The 11,753-nt window shown below is 44.3% G+C and overlaps 1 protein-coding gene across 1 annotated transcript in view; it reads left to right on the top strand.

The window, feature by feature from the left end:
* Nucleotides 1–9,066: 9,066 nt before the first annotated feature.
* Nucleotides 9,067–11,753, top strand: part of LOC142019291 (uncharacterized) — a 37,304-nt gene continuing 34,617 nt past the window's right edge. The window contains exon 1 of the mRNA XM_075005947.1: nt 9,067–9,218. Coding sequence (XP_074862048.1) covers nt 9,067–9,218 — 152 coding nt within the window. The remainder of the gene's footprint in view (nt 9,219–11,753) is intronic.

Here is an 11,753-nt window from a genome sequence, read left to right as displayed (position 1 = left end):
CGAGCTAACATTGTATAATGTTAGTTTTATAACACTTAAGAAATACAATACAAATTCAAAAATTAGCTTCTCACATGATGCCCTGCAGTGCAACAGGTGTTATGAAAGACAAATAATTTATAGGAAACCTTAGTGCTGTTGCACAATTTCCTTTGTTGGGCACAGCCTCTGATTTTTTTGATTGTGAGCCTCGTACACTGGGCAAGAGGGATCACGAGCATCAGTGAATGGGGATGGTTGTGCAGGCTATGTAGAACCCCCACCCTACCCCCAGAGTTTTCACCAGAAACACAAGGGAACAACTGAAAGAATACTCATTAATGCTAACAAATCACAGTTGCCCATTGTGTGGCTATTGGGAAAGCAAGTTGTTGGAGGTTAATCCTAATTTTCCATGGATCCTATTGTGATAGTGATGTCACATCAAAATGAGCGGTGGGCTTAAATGTTAGGACATGATTTTGCCTCTAGCTTGGGGCATTTAGATCCAGCGTTTCGGGTCAGCCTTTGCCTAGGTGCCTTGCTGAGTCTTCCATATAATAAAAGCAGCATTTGAATATCTGTAGCTAGCTGACATATTTAAAACTCTCCATTCTTTGCCATGCAAAATTTGAGGTGTTTTGTATGGTTTATAATCTGTAGGTTCAATAGCTACTATGCACTGCACATGGCTTCTCCCTTGCATTGAACCTTTTAGTGTTGTGTTGTGATGTTCTGATCCAACAATGCAATGTGAACAAATCAGCGAAGGAGGAGGTTGTCCTGTTAGACAAGTTTTTTAAAAAGCAGTGACTCCATTTCACTTTCCTGAAAAGAGAATCTCTTCTCTTCCTCACCCTTGCCCCGACTCAGATTGGGTCTCCACTTCTGGGCTGACTGGACTGTCTGCTCTCTCCTCCTCACCTCTGCTGGTTTCAGGGAGCCAGCTGGATGGCCTGCTCAGCTCTTCTAGACTAGCCCACTACAATTATATGGCTTTTGGTGGAGGTGGAAAGAGCAATGCCTAATTTTATTTATTAAACCTGCCCTCCTCCAGGTGTTCAGTGATGACAAATAAGGTTTGAACTAGACTTGACAACAGGACATTGAAGGGTGACTGGCAGAATGCTCTAACAAGAGCAAAATAATTATGTCAGAATTTATGCAATGTTGCAAAGCTGCTTTTTCTTTTCTTTCCAGAGGGATTTGTATCATGCTCATCACCGTAGAATCCCAGTACCTTCCAACAGGACATTAGGCAACAGGACTACACACCTGTCTTGTGTGTGTTCTCTCATCCTCTCTGCAGAAGAAGGGTGAGCAGTGGAATGTCTTGGTTTGGTAGTGTAAGTGGGTGGGAGTGACTCAAATCTAACATTGAGGCATATTGTCTATTCCCTTAATCATGCCCTTGCCTCTTCTCTGAATCTTCTTCAATTGATAAACGTGCTTCTTGAATTGTAGACACCAAGAACTTTGCACCATGTTGCAGTAGTGGTTGCACCAGTTCAGTACAAAGGTACAATATCCTCCCCACTCCTACCTCAGATTCCCATTTATGTATCTTAGGATCGCATTTGCTCTTTTGCCACAGCATCAAAGTTGGAGCAGCTGCTTATCCACCACGAGGCTGAGATCTTTCTTTGGGCAGGTCTACACTAGACTTTAAAATTGATCCTAGGTACACAATTCCAGCTATGACAGTTGTGTAGCTGGACTTGATGCATCTATGATAAACTTGTCTGGCCGTCCTTACTGAAGAAGGTTGACCAGAGAAACTCCTGTGGATGTGTGTTATTCCTCACAAGAATGAGGCTGGATCCGGATCAACTTGATCTCAAGCGTCCCTCTGCAGCTAAGGATGCTCTGTGAGGTCATGAAGGGTGCCTTAGGAGTCCTGAGAGTGGGATCCGACACACCCTGTCCAGGGTGCTGTAAGTTCCTTTGCCAGGTTTGTGGCTAGTCTCCAGCTGCTGGGCCTGGGCCTTACCCAGGCCAAAGCTCAGCACTCACTCGGAGCTGTCCAAGTGCTGCTGGGCTCCCAGACAGCATACGCATCTGCCTCGGTCAAGCTCCTAAATAGAACTGCCTGACCCTAGGCCAGCACCTTTTTATCTTGGCCTGCCAAGTCCTGACTGGCTGTCACTGAGACAACCTTTCTATCCTCCCTGGAGGACCTCATGTCTGCTTATTGTTGGTGTGGCAAGGCCTCTGGCCTCCTTTAGAGGGTGTCGAGGCTTAGACCACCCCATCACAGAAACATACAGAGGTTGACTGTTGACCCCTGATATTTAATTTCATGCATCCACACTAGACACATGAAATCATACCCCAGAAGATCGACCCTGACCAGGTCAATCTCCTGTCTAGAGTAAATGTACCCTTAATTACTGCTTCCCCATCATTTAAGTACAGCCTACGTTCTTTGTTTCTCATTGTGTACATTTTCCACTTGTCCCTTTAAAAACCCATATGGTTTGTGCCTAGTTTACCAAGTAATCCAAGTGACTCCACATTGGTGACCTGTCCTCTTTATTTATCATTCCTCCAATTTTTGTGTTGCCTGTGAATTTTATCCGCACTGAGTACGTATTTTCATCCCGATCATGGCTAAAGATGTTAAACAGCAAGTAAGTGAAAGGGCCAACTGTCTGGGGCCCCACAGGAAACAGACACACCATGATGATTCCTGGTTTACATTTACATTTTGAGATGTATCAGTTGGCCAGTTTTTAATCCTTTAAAGTGTGCCATGTTCATTTTATATTGTCCCAGGTTTTAACCAAAATGTCAGGCTGTTGAATGCCTTACAGAAGGGTAAGTATGGAATGTCAGTTTTCAATCAAACTTGTAAACTAAGAAGAAAATCAGGGTAATTGGACAGGATCTTCTTTCCATTAGCCCATGTTGATTTGTTTTAACTACATTACCTTCCTTCAGCTCTTTATTAATTGAGTCCTATATCAGCTGCTCCATTATCTTGCCTGGGATCGACCTGAGGCTGATGGTGCTGTTTGTTCCATTTACTCTATTTTACAAATTCACACATTAGGTTTCTTCCAATATGCTGGAACCTCGCCTGTTCTCCAAGACTTGTTGAAGGTGAGCAGCAATGATCTACTGAACTCCTCAGCCAGCTCTTTTAAACTAAAGCCACAATTCATGTCAAATTGCAAGTAGAAACAAAACCATTTAAATAGCACGGGCACAGGGAACATTATGCTAGCCTAGACAAAAAGGGACTGACTGCTATAAAGCAGTTAGCTGTGACAAAGGGAACACCAACAGGAAACTGGGGTTAAACCGCTTAAGGAAATGGACAAAATCGATGTGGAAATCATAAATAATTAACACAACTGAATGCACCATCTGTGTTACTAAGAAACTTTATTTTGGAGGAAAAAAATCAATTCTGCTGTATGAGATCGGGGAGTTGCATAGCAACTTGAAAAGCAAAGATGAAGAAAATTTAAAAACAAGCCTTAAAAGGACAGAATGTAATAAAACTAGTTTTTAAGTAGCTATAAAACAAGAATTATTTAGCATCCCAAAGAATATTTACAGCTCAGTGAAAGTCTAAATGAAATTGAAAACCATTTCTGAAATTTAGACCAGTAAACTTTGGGCCAGAAAAGGCTATTAAAATAGATTACGAAGTTTCCTAGGATAAAATGTTTTACAAAAGTTTGACCCTGTCTCACAGAGGACATTATTAATTATTATTAACAACAGCAAGAGCTGGGTCTCATAAAAATTTTGATCAGAAGCTCTCCAAGAGTTTTACAAAGGAAGTTAATAGATATAGCCCTACTTTACAGATAGTGGTATGAGGAGAAATGACATGCCAAAGGTCACTCCACAAACCTCTGTAGAGGTGATTTGTGGAACGTTGAAGTCAGAGTTGTTTTATTTGTTTTTCTTTTTATTATTTTGTTCGGCTCATTTTATTATTTATTTATATTTTTTCAGCTGTATTCCAGGAGGGCACGGAAATAAATACTTGGTGCTTTACTCTGAACTTTGGCAAAATAGCTCTCAAAAGTTGGGCTTCACGTAATGACCATCTACCACCAGGGACTTGCATTAGTTGACCTGTTAAATAATCTGCCATACCAGTCTGTTCTGGAAGAATGGAAGCCTTTGAGCAGTGGTGTCCAAAATACTTTTAACAATCACCACAGCCACTCCCAGGCAGGCCCTGCCCCCAGAGAGAGGCCTCCTACTTCATCCAGGCATCCCACTTCCACCACTGCCCTGAGCCTTGCTGGCACAAGCTTTCCCTGTGCTGCACTGCCTTGGGCAAGCAGACTTGAGCCGGGCAAGCTGCCCCAAACCTTGCTGGCATGAGCTGCCACTCCAATCATGTTGTCGCTTCACCAAACCGTGCTGTCCAGATCACCACAGTACTCCAGCTGAGGCCTAATCAGTGTAGAAAATACCAGTGGCCTATGTGTTATCCAGTCTTTTGCAGGCATCTGGACAAAGGATAGCTCTCAGAAGGGGTTTGAAAGTGAATTATTAGGTGGATATGTGACTTTTTACAGAGAACCTGTCCCAAGGGTTTAGAGTGGAATGCAAGAAAGTTTGTTTGGAAATTTAGCAAGTGGGCAATGTGAGGCAGGTACCCTGGGACATGTGGAGGTGGGCAGCCACAGCCTGATGGCAAATGAGAGGCCTGGCGAAGGCTGACAGTGAAGGGCCTTGAAAGGGAGGACCAGCAGAGTATGTTTAATGGGATGGAGAAGGGGGGCATGATGCATCAGAGGAGGGATTCAAAGACAGGGCTGAAGTGTTCAACTCAGCCAACAATGCTTCCACCATTATCCTGTTGCAGCTGATCTGCCACCTCCTCAGTTACCTTTCTCCGGAATGGGGCAATTCTGCACTGGCGAATACCTGGCAATACCACCAGCATCAGGCAAGGGTGTTTCAGTAGGTGGAAGACTTGGGAACAATAGGAACCCTGGTGCCTGCTAGAGACCCATTAGGAAACAGACAGCGGAGCATGGGGTTTCAAATTCTCCCCCGGTTTGGGGCTGCGGGCAGAGGTGATGCAGAGCTACTGATGGAGGGGGGCCCAGTTTAAAGGTTCTAGTGGTATGCAGCATGGTTCAGGGCAGGGGGATGTAAACCCTGGCAGAAATCAGGGGTGCAGGGAACGTGACCCTGTGTGTGCTCCCACAAGTTGCCTCTGACTGGAGCTGTAGTGCACTGCCTGAAGGTTGTGTAAGTGCTGATTTGCTCCCCTGCCCCCAGAGCTTTCCAAACCCAAGAGGTGATTTCTGCCCCGAGGCCAGCAAACAACTTACATAAAACAAATAGGTGCCAAAACTTGGCTGCTTGCCCTGTGGTGCTGTCCGCTCTCCCCAGCCCTAGTGCATTTAGTAGAAATGCCTGGAGAGAGGGAATTGCCCAGGTGCTGCTTGGTGCAGCTGGGACTAAGAAGCCCAGCCTTAGCCAGGGGCAATCATTCTGTAATCAGCAGCAACCTCAGGTTCTGCTGCCTCTGCCATGTGCTCGCCTGCCAACCCTGCCCCTCACGTGGAGAGGGATGCACGCTCCTGGCTGAGCACTGCACAGCCACAGAGACAGCAGCGAAAGCATCACCTTATTGAATCGGAGCACTATGCATTGCTTCCCAGGTAAACATTTCCTCTTGTTGCTGATCTCGGTCTGGCTGCCCTTTTTGCTGAGCTTGGGCTTTTGGAGGGGCTAGGGGAGCCAGGCAAGAGTAACAGGTCCCCACTTTTCACTTTTGGGAGGAAAGGCATTGGTGCTGGGAATGCATGTTAATGATTTAGTGGGGATGGGTGAGTGTCTTTTGTATGGAGTGGCAAGCAGCAGAGGAAAAACTAGGGATGCAACAGGTTTCGAGCTGATTCTGCTGGGTCCTGATTAGTTTGGGAATGTCCCAGAACTCTTAGCAATGCTAGCTGTCCTCAGCAGAGCTCTTCTGGGTTCACGCTCTGTAAGTCATTCTAGATTCTTTTGTAAGGACACAATCCTTTTTTTTTTTTCCTCTCTCACAAGGAAATAAGTCACACATTTGGCAGACAGAAAAATCACATTGTGCAGCTAACCTTGCTGCGCAAGGAAATGCTATCAAAGCTTTAGAAGAATATTATTGACAACATAGCTCAAAGAGCAGTGTGGTCTCTGTTTCATATAAGCACTTGGTATAAACTGTTCTTTGTTTTCTAGTCTGAGTCATCTTTATTTTCCGAAGCACAAGCACAAGCACATTCTTCCAGACTCCAAAATGCCATGTAGAAGCACGGCCCTGGAGGGGATTTCCAGAAGGAAGTCCTCCTTCCGCAGGCCTCTTCTTCCCAAAAATTTTTGGGAAGAAGGGGCCTCTGGAAGAAGGACTTCCTTCCAGAAGCCCCCCCAGCGGCAGCGCTTCTACATGCCTCATTTGCATCTTTCACTCCCTGTATTAGCATGCCACTTCTGTGTAGAAATGGCCCCTGAGATTGGATTGTTGCAGTTTACAGATTGCAAGTTCTGTTCTTTTTGCTAGCCAGGAGTATACATATCAGTACAAATTTATTGAAGCAATATACCTTATTAAAATTAGTGTTTGCTTAGTGGATCCTTATTAGACCTGTTGAATTGAACCCCAGAAGATCAATCTCAGGATCCTTGGGTGAGTATAGACAAGTCCCAAGTATGCAAGCAGCTAGCAAAACTGCCCTGTTCTGTGTGACTCACCTGGTTATGACCATCTTGTGGCCAACTGAGAAAGAGAGCTGTCATACAGCCCTCTCACTCACCTGGGTTACCCTTCCTTGGCTTAGAAGCCTCAACAAATTGGTGTCCCACTGTACTCCAAGCTATAGAAACAAGCAATCAAAAATCACTGGTCCTGCCCCAAAGCAATAAAGGAGAGGAGTAGCTGCTTAAATTGTTTCTTATCACTTACCTAGATTATGCAGAGTAGAGAGATAATTTAAAAGAATCAGAGTAGTATGTAGCCTTTGACTGGGAGTGAGCCATGAATTGGGTCCTGATCAGACTTGTCTGGGACTTACATAAACTAAAACAATTCTGACCTCTGCTCTTGGGCCTAGATATTGCTACTTCCTGGGGTAATTGTGTAATGTGTATGTACTGGAGGTTGGCATGTAGTTCTCACCATTTCTCTTCGTTCTATAATTCCTGGCACCTGAGGTTGGTGTTATGATAAAGGTGGGGCTGAGTTACAAAACTGTTGAGGCTTGTTTTGATTTGCAGGCAGATGTTCTGGAGAATTTAACTGAATCTGTGCTTGTTGCTCAAACTAAAATGTAACTAACTAACTGATTTTAAGTCATCGACTGGATCGCAAGCCATTTCCTGCATTGCCAGTAAAAATCTTTGTTCAAAACAAATAATATTTTTTTACAGAAGCTAAATCAGTGCTTTTATGCTCTCACAATACAAAACATAATTTAATTCCATTCTATTAAACTGTGGCTAAGCGAAAGCTAATCTTAGGGGAGAGATTTGTCACCAAACGTATAACTGGAGCTATGGAACTCATTTCCACAGGAAGTTGGTGGGGCCAAGAATTGAGCAAGATTCCAAAAGGAAGTGGACGTTTCTCTGGATATGCCAAGTTACAATGAATACTGTGCAAGGGATATTAAACCTCATGCTTCGAGTCTTAAGCAAGATCTAATGTGAGGTTAGATTATCCACATTTGCCTGCTGTGAAAGCTGCAGAAATAGGAAGAGCTAGACCTTGTCAGTGGCAGTTTAGCCACTAGGCCAAAGGGTCGGTGCTCGGGAGCCCTAGACAGCTGGGCAGTTGTGGAAGAAATGGGCTCCCCATGTCCTGACCTACTCTGCCTGCTTACCCAGTGCTCCTTGCAGGGAGAGGGGTTGCAGTGGTGCGTAGTGCACCTCTCTGCTAGCCTAGCATTCCTATCAGGGAGCAGAAGAAGCTCCCGTCCTTGCCTGAAGCTTTGCGTAGGCAGCCTGGGCAAGTCCCCTGCACGCCAACCCCAACCCTATCCCCAGCAGGCTTGCCAGGGAGGGGCAGGAGAGGACTGTAGGTGAAAGTGATGGGGAGGGGGTCTGAGTTGCTCTTGCCCATGGTCCCACAAAAGGGTAATCTGCCTCTTGCCCTCAGTTGTGATCCAATGTGGAAATTCCTGTGAGAAATGAAGTAAAAGATCTCCTTTCCTTTTGTCTACTTCCCATTTCCTTCAGTCTGTCTCCTCCAAAGAACGGTTTTCTGATCACTTCCAGAGTGACTCGCTTTAACCATGCACCAGTGCCAGCAGATCCATTCTAAACACCTGCTGGTCCCACCTGCTCCAAGACAAACGCTGGAATTCTGTGTGCCTGTATCCCACTACACAGCGCCAGGGAGAATGTCAGTCCTGGGGGCGGAGGGAGTGTGTGTGTGTGACACAACTCCATCTTGGCAGACACACAGGGTTTGACCCAGGACCATTTGCATGAATTGAAAAACTGAGGCTTCCTAGCTGAAGTTATACCCGATTTTGCCTCTGTAGATGGGGCACACAAAGGACCCTGTGAGTACTCATTCATGAGTGGATCATGTGCACATAAAATGCCCTTCATTGGCCGTTTTTACCATTAATGGAGATTCTCAGGTGTGAGGGGTCTGCATGTTTTGGAGCAGAAGGTCTTGATTTCTATGACAACAAGTTGAAAAATTATACGTATTTCCTGGGAACATTTGCAATCAAAATGAACAGTTTTTACTTAGTCTGGATTTTTTTTTTTTGTATTTTTGAATTGTTTGATTTTCATATGCTCGAAAAACAGAATTTAATTGTCAGGTTTCTAAAATTCACAGGAAAGGCGGGAGGAAGAGAAAGGGGGCAGCAAACGTCCAAAGCCCGAAAAGCAAATTTCCTCCCAGTTTCAAAAAAATACACAATGTTTTTCATTTTGCTGAAAACTCATTTTAAACTTTGGAATAAAGGTTTAAATAAACAAAAAAAAATCTGAGTTATAATTTTTCCACTCCCTAACAACCGTCAACCCCTGAGCAGTCACATCATCACTCTCCCAGTTACTGTCAGGTTTGGTTGGAAAAGTGCTTTCTTTTCATTTTCTTTTTCAGAAACGCCAATGGGGCAAATTGCTGAGAACCTTATGAAAGCCAGGGAAATAGCACTCAGTGACCCTCATGTTCCGGAGCAACTAAAGCATTATTTACAGAAAGCCCTGGATGTTGCTCTTGGACTGGACCCTTATCTGGACAAAATGGCAACTAGAGAGAAGTAATGAGATTTATTTGTTACTGGGTGTATTTTTCTCAGGGTCTGATCCCTATAGCTATAGATTTTTAAAGGCCTAAGAGATGATACTCTGAAGACTGCCCCAAAACTATGGAATGACTTCCTACGGAAATTAAGAACCATAACCAACCTCACCACCTTCCATTGGGAGTGCAAAATACATTTTTAACTACCCCTAGCATAAACACAAAGCAATGTGCATATGTATGTGCGAACACACACACACACACACACACACACACACACACACACACACACACACACACACACACACACACACACACACACAGCTACGTCCCAAAATCCAAACCAAAACACTCTCATGTATACACTTCCCTCGGGAGAGGATGAGAGACCATATCAAATGCAGACATTACTCATGTTCTTTAATGCACTCAGTGCAGTGATGAGGATGATATAACAACCTGAGCAGAATAGATCCTATGTACAACTCAAGCAATAGACTGTGATCCATGCACCCATATTGAGCCCCGTGACTCATGTTTGATGGAGAATCCACTGCTTCCATTTGGTATATGTACATCATGTAACTGTTTTCTTTTCTTTTAGAATTCATTAAAATCCCACAATGCAATGATTTTTTTCAATGGTTTAAGGACATCCAAGAAAGAAGTGACTTAACTCTTCTCTGTTTCTGTAAAACCAGGAAGTTTGAGTAAGCACTTGACAAACACCTGGTTACTATCTAAAGGCCCCATTTCTGCATTGACCTTCATGTGGACTTCACAGAGGCTCTGACCAGGCACAGGGATCCTCCTGTGTGGAGCTCCTACTAGTATTGATGCCTAAGAAACAATGTCAGGATGCAACCACTAATAACAACAAACTGTTTTTAACAACCTGCTACATTGGAGATCCTGCTAGAACTTGGCCATTGTTCTCTTTAAAATGCTGTTCTCCATTTGCTTCTGCTAGTTAGGCTTAAACACAGATGAACTTGCTATGTAAAACATGGACTAAGGATTCAGCCCAATAACAATAGCCTTGTATGCAGTAGAGCTTTTATCTCAAACGTGCTTTGCAAATATTAATTATGCTGCTAACTCAATTATTCTAGTAACTAAACTAATTAATTAAACTAATTTTAGGTATCATTAAGTCAGAAGTCCAACTGATATCCTCATTATTCCTCTGTGAGCTGCAGCATATTACCTGGGTGTGTAGGATCTGCTAAACGGTTCCCATCTATCAGCGTAAATTCTGATTTGTGGAAAAAGCTGGTTCTTTCTGAAATTGACAATGTGTAAACTGTTCCAGTCTGTGGATTACGGGAACGTTGAGCATTAGTTCTGTTGCAGAAATAATAGCTGATAGTTGTTTGACTTACGCTAGCTGTATGATAATAGCTATACATTATCTTATTAAAGTTGTTAAAGCATTTGCGAGGGGCAGAAAAGAGGTTATATGAAATGTTCAGCTCTTCAAGGCTTGGATTATCTGAGTGTGTCTGATACGGGTTATGAATTCTTTTTCATTTTACTGAAGGTTGGCAGGGGAAGAACAGTAAAAATAGCTACCGTGGCTTAAAATTCTGGCCTGCAGGAGTGTCATGAGCCTTCTGGGACTGACAGTTGCGGTGGCTGTTAATCTTCAGATGGGGAATCTGACTTGTCTGGTGGCTCTTGCCTTCAATATCCCATGCTGCCTTCTTCCCAAAGCAGAGCTTCTCTACACAGTGAATATCTACAAAACAGTTTTACAGCCCCAGCCCCACAAGCCCAAATCATCTGATGTAGGCCAGGGTGTTTAACTCTAGCGTAGATGTGCTTGTAGTTAGCCCCGTCTGATAGGCATACACTGTACGCTAGCTGGGCTCTCTGGAATAATATTTGACTACTCTCAAGACTATGATCAGGGAGTTTCTTGATGTCCAATGGACTCTTCTCTGTCTAGTGGGAGAAGGTAAAATGAGCGCCAACCCCAAGTAATTGAATCTGCTGAATGTGGTGGCTCTGTTTTGGAGTTGCCAGCCCAGGACAGCAATATGCCTATGAAGTCATCAATATAGTATTCCAAGAACAGCTGGGGAGGTGCCACCTATCAGCTCTCGAGGACAGATCTCCTTTCTCTTACCAATGTTCTGTTTTGTACCAGCCATGACCACCACCTACCTCAAGGATGGGGAACCTTTTGTGGGTCGGGGGCCACTGATCTGTAGACAAATCAGTCAGGGGCCACCTAAATAATAATAATAATTAAAAAAAATCTCCTTACTAATTTGTTTCCTGTCTGGGGGCAGGGGCAGGACTATGGGGTGTGGATGGGAAAGGGGGCAGGAATGGTCTGAAGGTGGGGGATGTGGGCAGGAAGGGAGTTACAGGGGAGGGGTGGGAGTTGGGTGTTGGGGGTGCAGAAGCAAGCTGGGGATATGGGTCTAAGTGGGTGGACGTGCACAGGAGGGTTTCGGGCATGGGGTCTGGAAGGGAGAGATCAGGGTAGGGCTGAGGAGTCTGGGAGGGAGAATTCAGGAGTGGGGTGCAGGGTCTGGTCAGGATG

This window comes from Carettochelys insculpta, chromosome 11 (genome assembly GCF_033958435.1).
Source record: "Carettochelys insculpta isolate YL-2023 chromosome 11, ASM3395843v1, whole genome shotgun sequence".
Classification (NCBI taxonomy): Eukaryota; Metazoa; Chordata; order Testudines; family Carettochelyidae; genus Carettochelys; species Carettochelys insculpta.
This window is presented reverse-complemented; position numbering and strand designations above follow the sequence as displayed.